Below are 24,262 nucleotides of genomic sequence, written 5' to 3' on the forward strand. Positions count from 1 at the left end.
CATTAAGAACGGATGCATAAAGCATGCATACCAGTGTGAAGGCTGGTGCCAAAAGGGCTGTGAACATATGAAATAAAGGCTCTGTGTGAAGAAAGCATACATTACCTGAACTCAGCTACTATGGAACAGTTTATTTCCGACTGGCATTTTTTATCCACGTATATTTACCATAGGACTTCATAGGGACCCCTGAAGAAGAAATTCTGTCGAAACACGGACCGTGTTGGGTCCAGGGTCCAAAGATTTTCAGCAGAGTGTGTCCTAGAGGTTTTTATGTGGTTTGCCAAGTTTTAATATTATTTTAATACAGTATTAATAAAGACCATCTCAGGAACATCATTTCTCCACTTTGTTTTTTTGTTTCTTCTAAAGGTATATAAAAAAACATTCTAGGATACCATACGGATTACAACTGGAAAGAAGGGTTGAAAAACACATGTAAAACCAATGAAAAAGATGGAATTTAAAATAGGATTTGAGTAAACTGAGAAATTTAAACAGAATTCTATTAGCTAAAAAGCTTTAATATAAAACCACATTAAAAGAATGAGTATTAAAAAAGGGATATTAAAAAAGATATTAAAAAGGGGGATAAACCGCAATACAAAAATGACAGAATAATCTAAATGAAAACACAGAGGTAAAAATGATGATGGAGGGAAAATCTGGCAATATGATAAAAAGGTATAAGGGAGAAACATCAATATAGTAAAAATGACATTATAAGGAATGCAACATAGTTATGAATCAAACCACGTTAAGAGATGGAATTAAAAAACCACAATTGCGGTCCAAGCCAATGCTCTCCCCGAAGTAAGATGGAGTGCTGCTTCTCTGAAGACAGGCACACTTGTAGGTGAAGTCCGCTGACGAAGCCTATGTGCCAGTGCTCTCCCCTAGCTTAGTAAGCTTTACACTTACTGGGCATGTGCAGGAGCCATTACTCCCACTGCCCCTCCCCTTGGAATGCCAGTTATTTTTTTTCTAACCACTCCTGACAGATTGCAGCTCTCCCTTGTTCTCTCTCCTCAATTTTCTTCTCAGACTCACTGAACCCCCCCACCTAATAATAAAAACTACCAATAACTAATAAAATAGAGAGAATAATAATAATAACAATTCTGAGAGAAATAGATAGAGGTGAGTCTTAACTAGTGCAGGCAGTGATCAGGCAGAGTACGATACAAGGATTCAAACAGGGATTGGACGGATTCCTGAGGGATAAAGGGATCGTGGGATACTGAGAGAGGTGCTGGGATGTATCACAGGTATAGAAAGCTAACCAGGTAATAAGTATAGAAACCCAATCAGGTCGTGCATGTGCAGGACTGGAGGGTTAGGACTTTGATGGGAAGCTAGGACTTAAATGGAAAACCAGGGTGGCAAGGGGACCCCCTCTGGGGATTCAGACAGGTCTTGACCTGTTTGGGCCGCCGCGGGAGCGGACTGCTGGGCAGGATGGACCTGTGGTCTGACCCGGCGGAGGCACTGCTTATGTTCTTATGTTCTTACCCAATTCACTTAGGGTGAATCGATTCGAATCGATTCAAAACAAAAAAAAAATTTGTCTTCCCGATTCAGCTGACCCTCTCCCCTGGCCCCTCAAGCCTCCACCCTGCCCACTCTGCCCAGCACCTTTTGGGCAGATTAGATGGGCCATTTGGCCTTTATCTGCCGTCATGTTTCTATGTCACAAGAAGTGATGTCATAATCCCACCCCAAACCCCTCTTTTTTATTATGTCATTAGTGAGTTGTAGTCAAACAAATCCAAACTTGTGATGCCCATGGGGGCACTTCCTGTTTCATAATACTTGCTTCATCTTGAATGAGTTGGGTTTCAAGGCGCTGCCAAAATATGCAAATTCTACAAAGGACACAAAAAAATAGGTACCAATTTTGTAATAGCAATTTCACATGAGATTGCTAAAGGCTAGATGTAAATGCTGGCACCTAAAATTCTGAGACCTACCCAGCTTTTTTCAGATAATTTTTCACATTTTTAATTTACACATTGATTTCTTTGAATATGAATTTGTACACCATGTCTCACATGCAATGATTAGAGGTGATTACTTCAGATGCTCCATCATGCGGACTTGTTCCGCAGTCTGACAACTAATTCTCTGAGCACTTAAAGAGATATGCATATGAGTTGCAGTTAAAACAAGTGTCACTTCCATTTTTTGTTTTTTGTCTTTTTCTGCTGCCATTTACTATGTTAGTATCACTGTTAGCTAAGATGAATTATGTTTTGCCTGAGGTATCCTTAAAGACTGTCTTTAAAAATGGTCATTATCTCTCCAATTAGAGAATGACACGGGGACAAATTTTTTCCCGTCTCCGTGGGAACTCATTTTCCCGTCCTGTCCCGGTGAGTTCTTTTCCTGCCCCTGCCCCATTCCTGGAAGCTCTTTCCTCATCTGCACAAGCCTCAAACACTTTAAAATCATAAGTGTTTGAGGCTTCTGCGGTTAAGGCAGAGCTTACAGAAATGGGGCAGGGACAATGACAAAACTCATGGGGACAGGACAGGGAAATTGAAATCCTGCGAGGATGAGGACAAATTTGTCCCCGTGTCATTCTCTATCTCTAAGCATATCCAGTTTCTTCTCAAGATCAGTATAATTATAAGTGCATTTCCCAAAGCTGATATATTATACTTAACTTTTTTTTAAAACCCTTTTTTTCTATATTTGTTGTCTGAACATTACTTTGGTCCTAGTGTCTCTCCTTTGCTTTTCTTCAGGGTCTCCTGTTCGTTTGACATTTTTCTCTCTCTGTCTCTCTCTACCATGTACCCTTTGTGTCCCTGTCCCTATCCTGCCCACATGTTTTTTTATTTCTTCACTGTGTCTCTACCCCTCCCCTTGTATCCTCAGTATTGCCCCTCTATGTCCCTGTCCTTATATTTAATCTACAGCTAGCACCTTCTATGTGTCCCTATCCCTCCCTATGTCTAGCTTCCCTTCATCCTGCATCTTCTGACCCTCTGTGATTTGATATTTCTCTCCCCATTTTATTGTTGTTCCAGTATTTGTCCCCCTGTTGGTCCAGCATCTGTCCCCCTTTTTCTCCTGTTGGTCCAGCATCTGTCCCCCTGTTTTCCCTGGTCCAATCTCTTTCTCTGCTCCCTCTTCACCCACAACAGTCTACCATCTGTCCAATCTCTTATCTCTCTCTGCTTCCTCCTTGCCTACCACAGTGCAGCATTTGCATCCTCTCTTCCCCTGTCCCTATGTTCCCTCTAGCATCAGCACCTTTGTCCCTGTCCCTTCCCAAGTCCAGCTTCTCTTCATTCCCCTAACCCTCCGTGGTTTTGACATTTATCTTCCCTTTGCTCCCTTTGGTCTTTCTCTACTCCAGTCCCACCAGCCAGTTCAGCATCTATCCATTCACCAAGCTCATGCCTTAGTCTGGCACATTTCCCCTCCTGCAACCATGTGGACCCAGCGTTGCAACAATTCACCCCATTGCTGGTCCTCTGCATGCCTCTATGGCCAGTGGGATCTTTCCTGTATGTGTCCTACCCACTGAAAGTTGCATCAGTGAGTCAGGATGTACACAGGAAAGACCCTGCTAGCCAGGAGGCAGGTTTTAGTCTGCCCCGTGCGGAGGATTAGCTACAACGGAGAGCTGGTGCAATGTTGGAACTGAGCATTTGTGGAGGAGGGAGGAAGTACATCCTCAGGCAGCCCCAACCATTAGGTGGCCTGGGGAATTTTGCTAGGCCCAGTCAACGGTAGCTATTCCTCTGGTGCTACTGTAAAGAACTTTATATTTCAGTATGAGAATCTTAAATTGTATTCTATAAAAAGACAGGGAGCCAGTTGTGATATAATAGCTAGTATGTGTTTGATGCACACAAAATCTACTAAGTTGTTCTTTTCTGATTAGTAATGAATTATTTGCCTAGGTTATTTCATCAGAGGATACTGTGACAAAGCCTGCTTTGACTCCGTCAGCTTCTGCTGCCTCTTGTCGTCCTTTCATTCCAGTTACTGATGATCCTGGAGCTGCCAGTATAATCGCAGAGACCATGACAAAAGCGAAAGACGTAATGCTTATATTTCATAACGTAATCATAATGTAAGATAGAATTGAGCAGTGAGAGGATAATCTACAAATAATGCTTATTAAATTACTTGTGAAAATTAATCTAGTTAATAGGACATTACTGGTTACTTGTACTAGGGCCAGAAATAGGCCGAATTTCCTATTTCCAGAATTAACTGTCATACACAATTGCACAATTAAGGCCAGATTCTGTAAACAGTGCCTAACTCAATAGATGCCTTGAAAAGCAGCATCTACCGAATCTCAACCAAAGTTAGATGCTTTTTATAGAATTGCACCAAGCCACACCTAAATGGACTAAGGTTCCGATATGTTAAGACACTGTTTTCTTGGCCTAATATACTGTCATCTAACTCAATCCACAACCAAACCTCAGCCTACTTTCCATGTAGGTGTTTCATTGTAGACATGTACCACAAGGCACCTACTGGCTAATTATTATTATTAATTTTTATCAGTTTTTAATGACACTTTCAATTATTAGCACCAAATATAAAAAAATAAGTTGGGCACCTAGATTGGTTGGTATTACAATCTAGGCATCTATCGGTAGGCACCTTTTATAGAATCAGGGCCTTAATGCTTGACCATTAAAAATATTACCAAATGAGCCCTTCCCACCACCCATTTTATAGGAGTAAGGACTCCCACACTAGCATTGCTCTAATCAGTTAGCAAATGGCAAAACGTATCGTGCTCACTGATTAGTGTTGTCTCACCCCAAACATTCCTTCTTTCTAGAAAACAAAAATGATTTTTTATTATAAGGTGTGCGTGCACAAATTGCCAAATTTACCACAGTATGCCTCAGGATATCCCACAGCAACCTTTTTTAAGCTGTGGTAAGGATTAGAGAATGACACTGAGACAAATTTTCTCCATCCCTGCGAGAACTCATTTTCCCATCCCAGCAAGTTCTTTCACAGTCCCTGCCCTTGTCCTGCAAGCTTGGTTTTCATCTGCACAAACCTCAAGCACTTTAAAATCATAAGTGTTCGAGACTTGTGCAGTTAAGGCAGAGCTTATAGGAATGGGGCAGGGACAGTAATAAAACTAGCATGGATGGGACGGGGAAAAATTTGTCATGGTGCCATTCTCTAGTAAGGATGTGTTCGTGCTTAAAGCAGCTTGGATCCCTATTTTTCTTCATATTTTTTTTTTTTAGTTTCTTAAGATGTGTTCTCCTCCTTGCAATTAATTTGATGTTGGAAGAATGATGTAATTTGTGATCTTAATTTGTTTTTGTTAGAATCTCTATAAGACTGATATTAACCATCCCCCCTTTACAAGAGGTTTTAGTACCGGCCAGTGTGCTGAATGTTCTTATGCTGTTCCGACGATCATAGAAACTCTATGACCATCAGAGCAGTACAGAGCATTCAACGTGCTGGCTGGCGCTAAAAACCTCTTGCACAGTTTTATAAAAGGGGGGTATTTTTTGCTATATCACTTTTGGTGATTTGAAAATTTGATAAATATTTGAATTTAGAAAATGAAAATAGAAAAGTAGTCTGCGTTGAATAGATGCTAGTGGTAAAAAAACGCAGCGTGTATTTTTGAAAACTGCTTAAGTTTAAGCAGGTTATAATTTTTTAAATAATAAATAAATATGATTATGTTGGTATTTTTGTAAACCGCTTAGGTTTAAGCGGGTTAGAGATTTTTAAATAAATAAAGGGCTCCTTTTATGAAGGCATGTTAGGGCCTTAACGCGCGGAATAGCGAGCGCTAAAATGCAACGTGCACTAGCTGCTACCACCTCCTCTTGAGCAGGCAGAAGATTTTCAGCTAGCACGCACACTAAAAACGCTAGCGCACCTTCGTAAAAGGAGCCCAAAATGTTTATGTTTATTTAAGATTTGATATACCGCTCCTGCATTTTACTGATTTAAGCGGTTTACAATGTATCAAACTAAAATTAAATTAGGTACTTCAGAAAAACTACCCTATCTGTCCCAAAGGCTCACAATCTAGCTAAAGTACCTGATTAAAATAAAAATATGTAATAAATAAATTTCTAAGATCAAAAATCAAAGAAATAGAAAATAGAAAGAATGAAAGAAGATAAAAAATTAAAAATTAAATAAAACAACTTTAAGAGATAGAAAGTCTCTGAAGTGGCTGAACCAGGTCAACCGGCCGCCGCCAAAGAAGCAGGACCAGGAACCACGCCAATGAAGACCACCATAACACCTGGACAGGCAAGGCGCCACCGACAGCAGACCCCTGAAGTGAAGTCCAATTTCCCTTCAATGTGTCCAACAACACAGCTGCAGGAGTGCAAGTCTGCCAAGGAGAAGAGAGATTGCAGGCCACAGGAGATCCTCCAACGCCGACAATCAATCCACCGCTGGTGACCACTTTGGGGCCATGCTGCATCACGCCGATGGCTTCCCCCTTCTGCTGCTGGACAAGAGCCTGGACAGAGAAAGCTGTGTTGAACCAGCTGATAGAATCCACAGGAAGAGCAGCAGTTAGGAGAAATGAAAGAAAACACAGTTCTCTCAGAACCCGATGTGCTTTCTCTCAAGTGACTTGACACTAGTGGACAGCCTTAGAGTGGCTCCTCTATGCTGCTGTGTTGATTATAATTATGTGTGTATTTTTGTAAACTGCTTAGGTTTAAGCAGGTTAGAAATTTTTAAATAAATAAATAAATATTATTAAGTTTGTATTTTTGTAAACTGCTTACATTTAAGCAGGTTAGAAATTTTTAAATAAATAAATAAATATTGTTAAGTTTGTATTTTTGTAAACTACTTACATTTAAGCAGGTTAGAAATTTTTAAAGTAAATTTATACTCAAATTACTGAAATCAACTGTTCTGGCATCATGCTTCTTGCTTTTGAAATAACTTACTCTGAGAGAGATTTTTTTTAATATCATTACTATGGAATAATGATTATAAAGTGTGGTAAGAGACATCTCCATTTTACCTACTCATTGTTAATTTCCTTTGCAGGATGTTGAAAATCAAAGTAAAGTACCTGGCCCAGAACCCCAGTACTTGGATGAGTTTACTAGCCTATTGATACCAGATGACATCAGAGTCATGGTTGACCTGCTGAAGTTGGCTGTCTCCAACAGATCTAGTGAGAAGGGAAAAGATGTTCTTTCAGCTGTGTTGTCTGGGATGGGCACAGCTTATCCACAGGTCAGTTTAATTTTTTTTCATTTATGTTCTGCTACATTTTGGTTGCCTTCTGTTTTTATTTAATTTCTTACTATTACTGATAATCTTATTAAATTATTATTTTTGCAATTTTTTTCTTGTTTGTCTAAAGCAGGGGTAGGGAACTCCGATCCTCAAGAGCCGTATTCCAGTCAGGTTTTCAGGATTTCCCCAATGAATATGCATGAGATCTATTTGCATGCACTGCTTTCAATGCATATTCATTGGGGAAATCCTGAAAACCTGACTGGAATACGGCTCTTGAGGACCGGAGTTACCTACCCCTGGTCTAAAGGATTCAGAATCTGGCACCCTATACAGTAATGGTTTATAATGTTCAGTAGAATTTAAGTTCTCCATTGCATTGATGGTTTATGGCTTATTAGGAGTTGCTATACTGCTGTTGCCCGTTAGCAGATCACAACAGTTGCAATGGTTGCCTGGGGAAGCCAATTTGTTTTATTTTTTATTTGGTTATTCTTTCCTTAATCAGTTCATACTTTGTTTCCGAATGTCAAAAGTATTAAGCAATGATTGTCATCTTTTTTTTTTTTTTATCAGGCTCCATTTATTTGAAACTCTTTTCCTGCCTCTGTTAGGAAGACAGGGGATTATATGAAATTTAGGAAAGCTTATAATTTTTTTAAAAGAAATTTGTTTTAGAATAATTTTAGACATTGAACTATTAATTTAGGTTATATGCTCTTTAATTTGTAAATTCTTAGGAATGGCCTAACTCTTTTTTCTGTAATTTTCAATGAAATGTATAGGTATTTGCAGAATATAATTACTTTTTAAAAAAAATTTTTCTTAAGATGTTTTCTCCTTCTTGCAATGAATTTGATGTTGGAAGAATGATGGAATTTGTGATCTTAATTTGTTCTTGTTAGAATCTCTGTATAAGACTGATATTAACCATCCCCCCCCCCCCTTTTTACAAGAGGTTTTAGCACTGGCCAGTGTGCTAAATGTTCTTGTGCTGTTCCGATGATCATAGAAACTCTATGACCATCGGAGCAGTACAGAGCATTCAACGTGCTGGCACAGGCTACTTAAAAATAAAGCTACATAGATTTTGTGGCGGGGAGTAAGGACAGCAGATAGCTGGACCTTAATCCTCAGCACAGCACCAGCTGAGTGGTTTTACTGGAGCAGCCAAGTGATATTGCAAACTCAAATGAAAAACAAAACACGCATGTGCAAAAATAAAGACTTCTTTATTTTCCTCACACTCTAGATAATGCAGTAATGAAAAACAAAGACCAATCATGTGCTTTCACCTTGCACAAAATTTTCTAAAGTCAGCAGTTTCAAAAATCAAAATTATTAATTAATTTTCCAAAAATGAATCACAAGCTGCTTCAAAATTACAGTTTATATTCCAGTCATAAAGTTAACTTCTCCTCTTGACTTTGCCACAGATACAGCAGTGGACTACAGTTTCCACAGATCCTGGGTCTTTCAAGTATGCTGGCTTCTTGCCAAACTTTATTTTATAAGCTGTGACAAACAGTTCATTGCAGGCTTTCAAACTTTGCCTCTTAAGTTCCAGGCTTTGCTCTGTGTGTGGCAAAATCTTTCGTACCTTAAAGGTAAACTGCAATTATTCTGAATTGCAAAATATACCTGTGCCTTGCTAATTACTAATTTTCATCATCAGCTGTGCATTGAGTTCAATTGTCCATCCAAACTCTCATGAATCAGCTCTCTCCTGAGCCTCTAACAGTAGATGCTGGATCAGGAAGAAAGGGGTGAATCTCCCTAGATATTTTGTCCTTCATGTATGACAAAAACCCTTCTAAAGAGCATAAGATCACAAGCAGGTTTGAAATCATAAACAGTAGCACTGCTAGTTGTAACTGAGAACTGGAGTTAAAGAGTTCCCTTCTCCCCACTATGTAGTTCTCTTTTGTTAACTCTGCTTTAGCATGTGTTAGCCTCACTCATTACAACTTTGCATTCATTCCCCTACAAACACTCTTAGGTTTCAGTTATTGGCTCCCACTACATTTCCTCACATATTTGAGAATTAACTAACGTGACCATTTATTTTTTTCCTCAAAACGGGACAGGACAGGGGCCCCCATGACCCCCGGATCCTTTCCCAGATCCCCCCTCCGGAACTTGTTAAATATAGTGCAAAATATAGACAGCAGTTATAAATTCTCAAAACTGACGTATTTTGATCACTAAATTTAAAATAAAATATTTTTTCCTATCTTTGTTGTCTGGTGATTTCATGAGTCTCTGGTTGTACTTCCTTCTGACTGTGTGCATCCTTTCTTTCTTTCATTTCTTTCTTTCTCTATCCCTGCTCCCCCTTTCTGTCTTTCTCTACCGCCCCCCCCCCCCCTTTCGGTCTTTCTTTCTCTAGGGGCCCCCCCATGCCTCCGCTGCCACCTATTTCTCCAAGCTACCACCGCACTAACAGTCTAAAACAGCATAGGCATTTAGAAGGTGTCAGATTTATTGTAGCCTGTCTCCTTCCCACAAGCAACTGCCTGGATTCCAGGGCTGTGACCTTCAGTGCTCCTTATGGGATTTTTTAGAGGAAACTTTAGCTTTGTCCTTATTTTACGGGGGATGTAGGGTGCCATTTGTAAAGGCTACATGTCTACTATTTCATGCCTTGACAAACACAACCGTTTCTGCTGGTGGGCAGAAAGGGAGCTTGTGTTTGCTGGGCAAGAAAAAGGTCCTATCCTGACTTTGAAAATATAAGTCCCTTCTGCCTTCCTCCACTGGACAGTCCTCATTGTGTCAGAACCTGTGACAAGTATTTCATATCCATTCTCTTCCCTGCATTATCTCTTTCAGCGTTATCAGGCACTGGGCTAAACTGAGGTAAAGAGAGAGAGAAAAAAAATATGCCTCCCTGCCCTCCTCCCCCCCAAAGCCTCCACTGCCGCAACACTCCCCTAACTTTTTCTTTATTTCTCCCTGCCTCCCCCCACATCACCGCCACCAACAATTTCTCCCTGCTTCCCCGCCAATACCACCGACACAGCAACAGGACCGGCCGAGGCAAGTGCAGCGACTGCACAACAGCGGGCCTAGAAGACTTCCCCCAACGTCAGTTCTGACATCGGAGAGGAAGTTCCGGGCCAGCCAGATAGCAATTGGCTTCGGCATGCTCTCTGTGAAAACGGAACATTTTGGCATCCTGAAGCTGTGCGTGGGGACAACGAGACAGGCAAGCTAAAAACGGGACGGTCCCGTTCAAAATGGGAAGTATGGTCACATTAGAATTAACAGAAGCACACTCATCCTCACTCAAGCAATCATCAAGTTCTGGTTCAGTTATACTTTACTCAGAAACTTAGCATTTGATTTACACCCTGGTAAGACTTATCTGCCTGTCTGTATTTGGAAAGTCCTTCTGCCAGACTTGTGGGTTCAACTTTTGTCCTCTTAATAGCTGAAGATGCCAAAGGCATTAAGTATGTGCCTTCCTTTTTCTGAGGTGTGTTGTGCAGGGAGCACTGTTTGGGACCTGGGATTGGAGAGAGATGGCATCCTCAGTACTTTATAATGCAAATGAAACGAGGATTTGGTCAGACTTTTGAAGGGTCTGCAGAAGAAAAATATTGTATAGGCCGGGGACATGAGACAGCAGGAAACAGGAACTTTTCTTCCTTCTATTTTTGTGAATGGCAAGGCTGAGGATGTCAGAGAGTTCAGTTAAAATATGTGCTTTATAAGAAAATATAATAATGTGTTTTATAAAGTTTATAAGCATTGCTGGCCTACCCGGTGAGGTGTTCCTAATGGTGGTGGTGGTGGCAGCAGCGTGTCAATGTGTTGAGAGGAAGAGGTGGTCTGGGAAATTCTGCTGAGCAAACTCTGGGCCCTTTTCCACCCCACAGTTATTCCACTTCACTCAACTGGTTCACACACTGAGTGGGTCTTTGGGTGTTGTGCCTGGGTAGTTATTTTGGGATCTCTTCCAGTGGTTTGTCAGTATCTCCTTGTGGTCCAAGGAAGGAAACTTTGTTAACCTTAGCATTAACCTTCAGAATATGTTTGTAACAGCGCTGCTTGTGTGGCATTAGGCTATGTAGTGATCGAAAGAAAAAACCAGACCTTTGCACATTTTTGCACTATATGGTGGGTGTATGAGGAGATTCACATTTCCTGCACAGCTAAGTCCTTGTGAAGTTACCTTGTTCTTTCTGTATTTGACATCTAGCAAAGTCTCTGTTTGGAAGGGAAGATCTAAGCTTAAAAATGGAGTGGCCAGAAATTATGGTAAAAGCAGATAGCATTGCTGATTTTAAGAAAGGTTTGGACAAATTCCTGGAGGAAAAGTCCATAGTCTGTTATTAAGACATGGGGGAAGTGTCTGCTTGCCCTGGATCAGTGGCATAGAATGTTGCTACTCTTTGGGTTTTGACTGGGTACTAGTGACCTGGATTGGTTACCATGAGAATGGGCTACTGGGCATGATGGACCATTGGTTTGACCCAGTTAGGCTATTCTTATGTTATGTTCTCATTTGTAGGGGCCTTTGTTTTCACTTCTTATTTTAATGCATTTTTTTTTTCTGGGAACTTATCAGTGTTTTTTAGAATGGGAACAAAAATGGAAGAGAATTAATGTGTGTGGAATGGGGGGGGGGGGTTTTTACTAATTTCTTCAGCTAAATAATTAAATCCACTTCAACCAGACATAGGAGAACTCACACACCATTCACACACCCTCCAACCAAAATCTTCAAAAGAAAAAAAACTGTTCGTCAACCTCCTAACACTCGACCCCCAACTCTACAACCTATTGACCTCAACCACAAACTACAAAACCTTCAAAAAAGAAATAAAAACCCTTCTATTCAAAAAACACATAAAACCGAACTAACACAATCATTGGGTATCCTGTTACTATACTGCCCACCTACCCCTTGGACCAATTCCTCCAATCTCGTCTTTGAGACCATAACAAACGCCTTCCTTAAAGACTTCTGATCATTGGTGATATCAACCTCCACCTTGACGACACCAACAGCAAGGACACGACTGAATTCAACAACTTCCTTACCTCTCTAGGTTTCCCCTCACCCACCCCATCTCCAACCCACGAAAAAGGGCACACACTAGACTTCACCACTTTCCTCGATCTTACCGCCTTCAAAACTTCAACCGACGACACTCGCTGGGAACAAGTCCCTTAGTCTGACCACTTCTTAGGGACTACCTGCCTCCCCATTTTCATGTCACATCTTGAATCCCCACCCCACTCCTCTCATTCCATAACCTTCCGCAAAAAAAACCTCGAGCAATCTATTCTGGTCCAAATTCCTCAATCAACTCTCCTCCAACCCTAAACCTACAGACTCCGAATCCCATTGGCACAACTGGACCGCCCTCTCCGAGTCCACCTACCACTCCCTTGCTCCAATATCCACTAAAACCATCTCCTACTCCCGAAAGGCCCCCTGGTACTTACCTCTTCACAGAGAACTGAAACAGAAATGTCGTGCTTTGGAGTGCAAATGGAAAAAAATCTAAATCCCCCTCCGATAGACAGACCTGGAGGGTCAATATTAAACTTTACAACTCAACACTAAAAAAAGCCAGGAAGAACTTCTTCGGAGACAAGATTTCTAGATCCAACAACCAGATCAGTGCGCTGTTTAACATCTGGCGCTCCCTAACTACAAAAAAAGACCCATTCTTGCTCCCACTATCTCTATCAGACGATGCCCTTGCAAACTTCTTTAATGAAAAGGTTACCACCCTAAGATGCTCCTTCCCACCCACAGTCTCCTACAACTCCCTGGCCTCTATTAACCTCAACCCTACCTTACCTGTCTCCACCCCCATTCCAGCCGACAGATCCTGGACCGTCTTCGAGCTTGTTTCCGAATCGCAAGTCTCCAAACTCTGCCTCAAAGTAAAAACTTGCAAGTGCACCTTGGATCCTTTCCCCTCCTATCTATTCGAGAATATCTCTACACAGGGCATCGCTTCCCTCACCGAACTTATAAACTCTGCCCTAACATTGGGCCTTTTCTCCTCCGACATGGGACATATTTCATTGACCCCTCTACTGAAAAAGGCCGACCTTGACCCCTCCATACCATCAAATTACCGTCCAATAGCAAATATCCCTCTCCTAACCAAGTTATTAGAATCCATCATATCCACTCAACTCTCATCCTACCTAGAAAGATTCTCTATTCTCCTACCTCACCAATTCGGCTTCAGACCCAACTTCAGCACCGAATCCCTTCTGGCCTCACTAATCTCTAAGGTGCAACAACTCCATTCTCGCAACAAATTTGCTGTTCTCCTACAATTTGACCTCTCCGCAGCTTTCGACGTCATCCACCACGATATCCTAATCTTCCAACTCTCCGAAATAGGCATAAGCTCCACAGTCCTAGATTGGTTCTCGAAATTCCTACGCTTCCGTTCCTACACCGTTAACACAAACGGTGCCTCATCCCCCCCTGGAAGCCGAAATGTGGAGTCCCGCAAGGCTCACCCCTCTCTCCTATCCTTTTCAACATCTACATGTCCTCTCTGAAACTCCTTCATCTATCCCCCCTAGAAACTCTCTACTCCTATGCTGATGACATCCTCATCCTCCTCGAGACCGACTCGAACCTCTCTAACCTTGCTGAGAACATATCCACATGTATAACGAATCTCCAATCCTGGGCCCAATCTGTACAAATGAAACTGAATGAGTCCAAAACAAAACTACTTTGGCTCGGCCCAACATTAGATCATTTACTCACCTCCATCCCATTACCTTCCGGCCCCACTCTTCAGCTTAAGTTTTCAAGCAAAGTCCTAGGCATCGTCATAGACTCCTCTCTCTCCTTCAATGATCACCTCAACTCCTTGGTAAAAAAATGCTTCTTTAGTCTTCATATGTTGAGGAAAGTGAGATCCTGCTTTCATCATTCTCACTTTGCCGTCCTCGTTCAATCCACCATCCTCTCTAGACTGGACTACTGCAATTCCATCTATATAAGCCTAACTAAGAAAAACCTCCATAGACTTCAGCTAATTCAAAACGCCGCGGCTAAGCTTATTTTCGCAAAAGGCAAGTTCGATCACGTCTCCCCACTCCTCTCCAAGCTTCACTGACTCCCAGTATACTCCAGAGTCCTCTTTAAATGTGCCTGCCTAGCCTTCAAGATCCTACATGGCATCCTTCCTCCCGTTATCCCACTCTTTTGGAATTCCTCAAACCCACACTCCACCAGACCCTCCCAAAAACTGAAACTATCATTCCCCTCTATAAAAGGTATATCCCGCGCAGGAAAACTTGGAACACCCCTCCCCTTTAGAACCACAGAACTCTGGAACAACCTCTCATTCCCGCTCAGAAATTCAAGCTCCTTCCAATCCTTCCGCAAACACTTGAAAACTTGGCTCTTTTCAAAAATCTAATCACCTCCCATTCTCTAGTATCCTGTCCCTCTCTATCTTCTCAGTCCCTCTCCTATATCCTTTCATTGTAGTTCCTTTCCTCTTAACTCTGTAAACCAGGCCGAGCTCTGCGCTTGCAGAGATGGCGCGGTATACAAACCTAAGGTTTAGTTTAGTTTACAAGTGGACTAAGTAAGGAGGTAGATAGATATGGATGCAAAAAGTGGATGGTTTGTAGAATTGTTTGTGCCGGAATAATCTGTGGCTGGTTGGCTTGCCCGAGTCGATTCTAGACAAAGATCTGGTGGGATTTCTAGAATCCTGTCTACTTGCTACTCTGGATTGAAGAACCAACTTTCACATTTTTGTATTGAGCGGGCCCACCATATGGGACCTCAACATGATGATTCCACCATATCACAAATGGTGATATTCTGTGCTCTCAATTTTAAACATAAGAAGTGGATCTCACAGTCCATTCGATCAGGCTGGGATCTTGCATACCAAAATAAGAAAATCCTTTGTTTTCACCATTATTTATCTCATGTTCAGCAGCAACAAAAATCTTTTGCACTTATTCGCTCGATACTAGTTAAGAAGCAAATTAAATTTGTGCTTCTGTTTTCTGCTAAACTATGCATTTTATACACAAGACAAACCCATTATTTTGATTAACCTGAAAGGGCACATGCATTTGTGGATTTGCTTTCGTCCAAGTCCTCACATTTTTTAACTGTGGATTTGTTGGAGATTGCTGCTGTTGGAGTGATTAGCCAGGCCTATGTGATATCCTGTTCAGGATTGGTTTTTTCTTTTTTATTCTCATTTTTGGCCAGTGGCTTCCTGAGATATGGACTATACTGGAGACTTTAGCCATACTTAATGTGACCATACATCCCGTTTTGAATGGGACCATCCCGTTTTTAGGTAGTCTGTCCCGTTGTCCCCAAGCACAGCTTCGGGATGCTGAAATGCCCCTTTTTCAGAAAGGGAACAACTAGAGTCTAGTTGTTCTCTTTCTGAAAACGGGTCATTTCGGCGCAGAGGCTACTCGAGTCAATCGCGGAGCCTCGATTCTCTCCCTGCTGAAGCCACCGCAAGGAACGGCCAGGTGCGTGCAGCGATTGCACGTCGCGGCCCAGAAGCCTTCCACCTGACATCAATTCTGACGTTGGAAAGGAAGTTCCAGGCCAGCCAGGCAGCAATTGGCTGGCCCAGAACTTCCTCTCCGAAGGCTTATGGGCTGGCCATTGTGCAATCGCTGCACGTTCCTAGCCTGCTTTATATTCTGGGATGCTGAGAATATTATTGCAGTTGCTTGTACCTTATATTCCCTCTCGAACCTTATGTTTTAGTAAGGCAGGCTTGTTGCAGGTGCCAGCTGTAGGGGATGCTAGATTGAATAGTACATGTAAGGGGGTATTTTTTTATTTAGCTCCTGTTTTATGCAGTTCTCTACCTCGGGTTTTGAGAGAGGAACCAACTTTGGCCCATTTTAGAAAATGTCTTAAAGCCCACCTGTTTCAAGAGGCATTTGGCTTGATGATATGTAAATACTCTGTGAAGTTTAAATAAAGTTGACTGAGAACTGAGTGTTTAAATGGTTATATTTATGTGTGCCATGTTTTGACAATTTTTTTTTTTTTTTTCTGGGGTGTTCTAATTGGGGTCTTTGTTTATATTTGGGGTATTCTGTTTTGTATGTAATGGAAAGATAGCCAGGGCCTCTGACTTATCAAAATTGACGCACAATTCCAAAAAGGAACCAAACTCCTGAATCAGGTAGATAAGAATAGGAACATCTCGGACGGCAGAATCTAAAAAAAAGCATATTGTCTACAAAAAGGTTAATTTTGTAAGTGTGGGATCCCACTTGTATCCCCTGTAATCCCTCAAATTGGCGTATCTTGCAGGCCAAAGGTTCTAAGGCCAACAAAAAAAGCATGGGCGAAAGCGGGCATCCCTGCCTAGTACCCCAGTGCAAAGAGAGAGAAGAGATGAGGTCACCATTAACCAAAATTTGTGCTGTCGGGGTCCGATATAAGGAGTGAATTCCAGCCAAGAAAGCACCCATAATACCCACCTGTAGTAAAAGGCAAAAAAAGATGATCCCAAGGATCTTATTGAATGCTTTCTCCACATCTAAACTGGTAATTATAGCATCCCCTGAGACCTTACCTCCCCGCTGCAAGACCTGCAATGCACGAAGCACATTGGTGGAGGCACAGCAACTGGGGCCAAACTGGCTTGGTCTGGATGAATCAAGGATGGAAGGCTGGCACCCAACTGAGTGGCAAGTATGCTGGCAAAGATCTTAATGTCCTGATTCAATAAAGAAATAGGATGGTAAGAGCCCATGAGTCCCGACCAGATTTCAGAAGAACTACATGAGTTAAGTGGCCTACATCCTGGTCAAGTGTGCACAAAGCCTGCATAAATCCTGGAAGGGCCCAAAGATATGAATCCCCAGGATTTTATAGAATTCTGGGCCCAATCCATCCAGACCAGGCGCTTTCGCTAATTTGAGCCTCTTGAGTGCTCGATGGATCTCAGTTCCCTTAAAGGCGTCCTTTTGTGCAGGAGACAATGAAGGGATCAAGAGATTCTGAAAAAAAAAACATTGCAGGGCCTCTACATTGCAGCTCCCAGCATCATATAAAGACCGATAAAAGTCAAGAAAGGCTACATGAACGGCAGAAGGCTTTGTCAAAGGAGTTCCCGCAGGGGATTTCAACCGTGAGATAAACTGCTTGGAAGATTTAAGTTTAATAAGAACATAAGAATTGCCGCTGCTGGGTCAGACCAGAGGTCCATTGTGCCCAGCAGTCTGCTCTCGTGGCGGCCCTTAGGTCAAAGACCAGTGCCCTAATTGAGTCTAGCCTTACCTGTGTACATTCTGGTTTAGTAGGAATTTGTCTAACTTTGTCTTGAATCCCTGGAGAGTGTTTACCGCCTCTGGAAGAGAATTCCAGATTTCTACCACTCTCTTACATTTGTATGGGGCAACGAAGATAGGATCTACACAGAGAATGTAAGCGCTGGGGGAACGAGATCAGGGCGGTATCTTGGGCTTTACGAGTTTGTGAGGTGTATTTTAGAATTCTACCTTCACAGCTTCCCAATAGGTGACAGGGGTGAGGCCCTTAGTGGGATTTTCAGATAGAAATTGGTTCCAGGCTTCATGAAGGAAAACATGAAAATATTTGTCTAGATAAAGCGTAGATTCATTGTCTAGGATCGTGTGGTGGGGCCCACCTGCAACCACAAGTCCACCCACACCAAACCGTGATCAGATACCACTTTGGCTTCTATGTCAGCACATCGAACATGGGATAACAAAGGATGAGCCAGCTGCAAGGAGTCCAAACGAGCATGAATCTTATGCACGTGCGAGTAATGGGTGAAGGACCCACCAAATATCTAGCAGCTCAAGTTTGTGCATGAGGAAGTTCACTCCCTTCAGGTCTGTGCTTAGGGGGGTTACAGTAAACAGTACATTACATTAATGACTTCTATTCCGCCTGTACCTTGCAGTTCTAAGCGGATTACATCAAAAAGATAACTGGACATTTCCAGGAAGAGGATTACAATTAAAGGTGTTGGGGCCTAATACAATTTTGAAGAGAGGATACTAAGTGGGAGAAAGAGGGGAAAAGAATGGGGGTTTAGGACATCTGGATGAATTTTTTGAATAGTAAGGTTTTGATTTATTTTCGGAAAGCTTTGAGGTCTGTTGTTGCTGTCAGCAGGTTGGTGATGAAGGGGTTTAATTTTGCTGCATGTGTTGCTAGTAGGTTGTCATACGTCTTTTTGCGCTTAGTTCCTTTGAAAGGGGTGTAGAAGAAAGGGGACTGGGTTCTCCTCTGTCTGGATGAGAGGTTCCTGTTTAGGCGGTTGTTTAGGTAGGTGGGTGCCGTTCCGTTTAATGTTTTGAATAATAGGCAGTATAGTTTGAATTGGATGCGGGCTTGTATAGGAAGCCAGTGTGAATCTAAGTAGGCGTTGGTGATGTGGTCAAATTTTCCAAGAGAATAGATCAATCTGAGGGCTGTGTTCTGCACGGTCTGTAGTTGTTTTATTAAGTAGGTGGGGCAAGGAAGGTAGAGGATATTGCAATAGTCCATTAGACTTAGGACTAGGGATTGGACTATGAGTCTGTATTGTTCTTTGTCGAAGTATTTTCTAATTTTGCGTAGGTTGTGCATGGTAAAGAATGCTTTTTGTGTGATTTTGTTGATTTGCACCTGAAGAGTACAGCATCTGTCTACTGTTACTCCTAGGAGTTTGAGAGTGGGATGTATGGGGTATTTGGTGGTTTTTATTTCCAGTTCGATTATAGAAGGGGTTTTTGTCATTTTCAAGCAGTAAAAATTTTGTTTTGTCTGGGTTGAGCTTCAGTTTGTGTTCTGTCATCCATTTTTCCACTGCTTCTAGTGTTTTTTCCAGGTTATCTGTTGTGGTGGGGTCTTGTGAGTCAAAGGCGAGGAGTATGGTTATATTGTCTGCATAGCTGAATGAGGTTACTTCGAGTTTGTCTAACAGGATACCGAGAGAGGAAATGAAGAGATTGAAGAGCATGGGTGACAGTGGTGAACCTTGAGGTACTACGCAGGGATTGGTCCAGGGTTCCGATACAAGATCTTTTGTTTTTACTCTGTATGTTCTTGTTTTGAGGAATCCTTGGGACCAGTTGTATACTCCGCCTGAGATCCCTATTGCTTCTAATATCTGAAGAAGTATAGTGTGGTCAACCAGGTCAAATGCGGCAGAGAGGTCGAGTTGAATTATCAGCATCCTTCTTCCTTTGCTAAGGTGCTGTCGGGCTATATCTAGAAGGGAAACTAGCAGTGTCTCAGTACTGTGGTTGGATCTGAACCCTGATTGAGTTGGGTGGAGTAGGTTGTGGTCTTCAAGGTAGTTGGAGAGGTATTGTGCAACCAGACCTTCTATTAGTTTAACATATAATGGAATTGAGGCGATGGGCCAGTAGTTGGAGGGGGTGTCTATTGGGCCTTTGTGATCTTTCAGTAATGGGGTGATTATGATTTATCCTTGGTCTTGTGGGAATTGGCCTTCCGTGAGCGTTGTTTGGATCCATTGCAAGAGGCAAGCTCTAAATTTGGGGGAGGAGTTTGTTAGTAAATATGAGGGGCAATTGGTCAGGTCGCATGACGCTCAACTATATTTTCTGTAGAGTCGGTTCATTTCCGACCATTGTACCTTTGTGAAGTTGATCAGAAGTAGGGTCAGAAGTAATATTAAAGTCCCCCCCAACAATAATCTGATAGTCCTGCCCTCCTGCCAACCTAGCTATTAAGGTGGAGAAGAATTGATGGGAATACAAGTTTGGGGCATAGCTAGAGCACACAGCAAGTTTCTTTCCCATGATTTTGCCCCACTATGCCACATATGTCCCTTCCAGGTCTTGAATCGTCTTGTGGGTCTGACACAAAAGTCTCTTGTTGAACAACAGGGCTACCCCTCTTTGCCGTACAGTGAAGGAAGAGGACACCAGTTCCCCCACCCAGCCCACCCTCAACTTAAGGTGCTCAAGTTGTCAGAGATGTGTCTCCTGCAATATCAGGATATCAACCTTTAGCTTCCTACAGCAGACAAGCACCTTCAACCGCTTAACAGGAGAATGTGGCACATTCACGTTCAAGGAGGCTGTATGAATAAGATCAGCCATACTCGGCATGCCAAAAGAAGGAGACATGCAAAAAGTGCATCAAACATAAATTCAGGGGTGGGCCTCCCAGCTGGATCCACCCCTGAGTTGCCATGGTATGGTTAGACTTTAACCAGAGAAAAATCCCCTCAATCATGGTACTCCAGCAGTTTCTCCCCACACCCCAGATCCTCCCCTCCCCACTTACAAATGTCTAAAATTCTCACACACACTAACATCTGCCCAGCATCTGCCCTCCCGCCCCATAGATCCAAACCCCCACTTAAGATCATCCAACACACACACAACCAAACCACACTATGTTCTCTCATCCATAAACACTCGCTCCCCCCACTCATCGAAAACAGAATAAAAAAACAAGAAAAATCCGGTTACACAAGAAAAAAGAAGTCCAATAGAAGTAGGTGCCCGTCTCTCAAGTGTCCCACACCAATCCTCAGGATAGAAAGACCGGGCATTATAGAAGATGAAAGTGCCATTGAAGGAGCCCTCCGATGGCCAAGACCATCCCTTATAGCAATGGTTAAGGATCCAGGCGTGAGCAAGGCCAGGCTCCTCAAGCCTACATGTAGGCAGAGGCCAATGCCCGAAATAGCCACTTCACAATCAGACCTTATGCCATAGGTATCACCCAAGGCCCCCAATAGTCAAAAAGAAAACATGAAGGGCAACTGCAATAGCAATCCACACAAAAAGGTTGGCTGAACACACACTAATCCGTAGAAACAAATAATAATAATAATAATAAAAAGTTTATATACCACAGGACCGTAAAGTTCTATGTGGGATAATACAGGATAATACACCTCAAATACTGATGTAGGCAACAGGCCTAGGGTACACACAATGCTACTGGCTCATCAACGCTCCTCCGCTTCATGAAGCCGGCAGAAGGGAATCCAAGAAGGTCCGGAGTTCTTCAGGCTTGCTGACAGTGAATGTACGATTGTTGTGTGTTAGACGTACCTTTGCAGGGTATTGCAGTGCAAACTTTATCCCCCTGGCATATAACTGAGAACACCCTGGAGTCATAAGGCACCGCTGTTTCGCAACTTTCTGTGAAAAGTCTTGAAAGGCAGCTGAAGGAGAGTCGGGAGGCAGCTGATCAGAAGCAGGGAGAGTCGGGAGCAGGAGGAGAGAAGCGGTAGGGAGATAAGAGGGAGAGAAGGCAGGAGACAGTGAGGGGCAGAGGCGAGAGATAGCTCCGCCCACTCCTCCGACGACAGCAGAAGATCTGATCTGAGCTCCCCTTAAAAGGGGAGGGGCCAACGACGCTCCTTTAAGAAGGGACAAGTCACTGCAAAGGAGAGCAGAGGGCAGTCGCAGCAGATGCAGAGGACACACAAACAGGCCAGGAGAGCAGAGGCCAGCTGCAGCAGACACAGAGGACAGCCACAGCCGACACAGAGGACAGCCACAGCAAACCAGCAATGGAAGCAGCGGACAGGAGCAGGAAGATGAGCTACCTAGTTTTCTGCACCATCTGCCATATGTATGACTACCTCCTCTCTGGGAAGTGGTCTTATGTATGCACTCGATGCAGGGAACTGGAGATCCTGAAGAAACAAGTCAGACTCCTGGAGGGCAGAATACTGGAACTGGAGACACTTCAAGCAGCAGAAGAGGAGAACAGGGATACAGAGAATATCAAGACTCGTGGAAGAAGTCCGGGAGTTAGAGAAATTCATCGAGGAGGCATACAGGGAGGCCATGGAAAACCACCAGCAACAATGGAAATGCCAAGATACACCTACAGAGAGTGAGGACCATCTGGAGGATGACCACAAAGAAGAAATAAGTGTCACTGCAGCGAGATCTGGAAACAGCAGAGGGAACCCACAAGAAGACGAGTCCAGTACAAGCCAACACCAGGATGTGGACACGGACCTAAAGCTGAAGAGATGGACATATACCAGGGATACGGACCTGTGGCTAGAGAGGCAAGAGAAGACTGAGAGGACAGCAATCGTTGTGGGGTACTCCATCATCAGACAAGTCGACAGCCACATAGCGGGAGGAAGACACGATCGGCTGGTGACCTGTCTACCGGGAGCCAAGGTAGAAGACATAGTGAGCCGCATCGATAGGATCATCGACATCGTGGAAGAGGAAGGTACGGTGGTGGTGTTCCATGTGGAGACTAACAACGAGAGCAACAGGAACTACAGCAGGGAAGGACTGAAGGACCAGTCCCGGATCCTAGGAGGGAAGCTGAAGACCAGAACGCAGAGGGTAGCGTTCCCAGAGGTCCTGCTGGTACCCAGGGCTGACGAGAAGAGGCAGACAGAGCTGCAAGCAATCAACGCTTGGATGAGGCGCTGGTGTGAGGAAGAAGGATTCCACTTTGTGCGCAACTGGATGACATTCTGGGGGAAGAGCAAGCTATTCAGGAAAGATGAACTCCACCTCAGCAGAGACAGAACGAGGCCGCTTACAAGCAACATTAAGAGAGAAATTGAGAAGTTTTTAACTAGGAAGAAGGAGAAGACTGACAGTCCACCGAGAGTCGATGGTTCGGGAACTAGTATACCCAGAGGATACCCTGCAGAAAGATAGCAGGGAAGACTCACCAGATCATAAGCAGGACAGAAATCATGACGGATCAAAATTGACACAAGAGGGAAGGAAATACAAGAAAGTAACAGGCTGCAAACTCAAGTGTGTGTACTTGAATGCAAGGAGCCTGAAGAATAACATGGGTGAATTAGAAGCTATAGCACAAAAAGATAACCTTGATATCATCAGCATCACGGAAATATGGTGGAACGAGGAAAATGTCTGGGATACTGTACTACCAAAATACAAGCTATACCACAGAGACAGAGTGGGTCAAAAAGGTGGGGGGTGTTGCCCTAAATGTGCCCTAAGAGGGCATTGAGTTTACCAGAGAGAACACACCAAAAATTAAAAATAGGGTAGAGTCTTTATGGGCCAAAATTCCAGGGACAAAAGGAACAGAAATGAAGATCGGCATCTACTACCGACCTCCAGGGCAGTCCAAAGAAACTGATTTAAAGATGACGGATAAGATTAAAAGCAACTGCAAGGGAGGCAACATGGTTATTATGGGTGACTTCAACTATCAACTATCCGCTGCGGTAGGGAGATTGCTGTAGGTGATTGCTTCCTGGATCAACTTGTCAAGGAAAATACGAGAGGAAATGCAATTCTGGACTTAATTCTAAATGGACTACGAGGACTGGCGCAAGTGATTACAATATGATCCACTTCGACCTGGACACAGGGGCAAAACATGGGACCAGAACGTTGGCCACGACACTAAACTTCCAAAAAGGGAATTACGAAGGGATGAGACTCATGGTGGGGAAGAAGATTAAGAAGAGGATAAGCACTGTAAAAACGCTAGAGCAAGCATGGTCCCTTTTTAAGGACACGGTCACCGAGGCGCAAAATCTATATATATTGTGTATCACCAAGGGATCCAAGAGGAAAAAGAACAGGGAACTGGTGTGGCTTATTGTAGCAGTGAAGAAAGCGATCAGAGACAAGAAGACCTTGTTTAAGGAATGGAAAAGGTAAAAAACAGATGAAAACTGGGAAAAGCACAAACAACATCAAAGCAGGTACCACAAGGCAGTAAAAAGGGCCAAAAAAGACTATGAGGAAAAAATAGCCAAGAAGGCAAAAAACTTCAAGCCGTTCTTTCGATATGTTAAGGGGAAACGACTGGCGAAGGAAGTGGTGGGGCCATGGAATAAAGTGAGCGCTAAAGGAGGACAAAGTCATTGCTGACAAACTGAACACATTTTTTGCGTCTGTCTTTACCGAAGAGGATCTGCGCAACATACCAGAAGCCGACAAGCTATACGCAGGAAACGTGGATGGGAAACTGACAGGGATGACGGTCAGTCTAGAAGAGGTATGCAGGCAGATTGATAGGCTTAAAAACGATAAATCCCCGGGACCGGTTGGCATCCATCCGAGG

The 24,262-nt window shown here is 43.1% G+C and overlaps 1 protein-coding gene across 1 annotated transcript in view; it reads left to right on the forward strand.

The window, feature by feature from the left end:
• Positions 1-24,262, forward strand: part of HERC2 (HECT and RLD domain containing E3 ubiquitin protein ligase 2) — a 3,346,202-nt gene that overhangs the window by 2,482,614 nt on the left and 839,326 nt on the right. The window contains 2 exon segments of the mRNA XM_033948978.1: positions 3,915-4,055; positions 7,039-7,230. Coding sequence (XP_033804869.1) covers positions 3,915-4,055; positions 7,039-7,230 — 333 coding nt within the window.

This window comes from Geotrypetes seraphini, chromosome 6, assembly GCF_902459505.1.
Source record: "Geotrypetes seraphini chromosome 6, aGeoSer1.1, whole genome shotgun sequence".
NCBI lineage: Eukaryota > Metazoa > Chordata > Amphibia > Gymnophiona > Dermophiidae > Geotrypetes > Geotrypetes seraphini.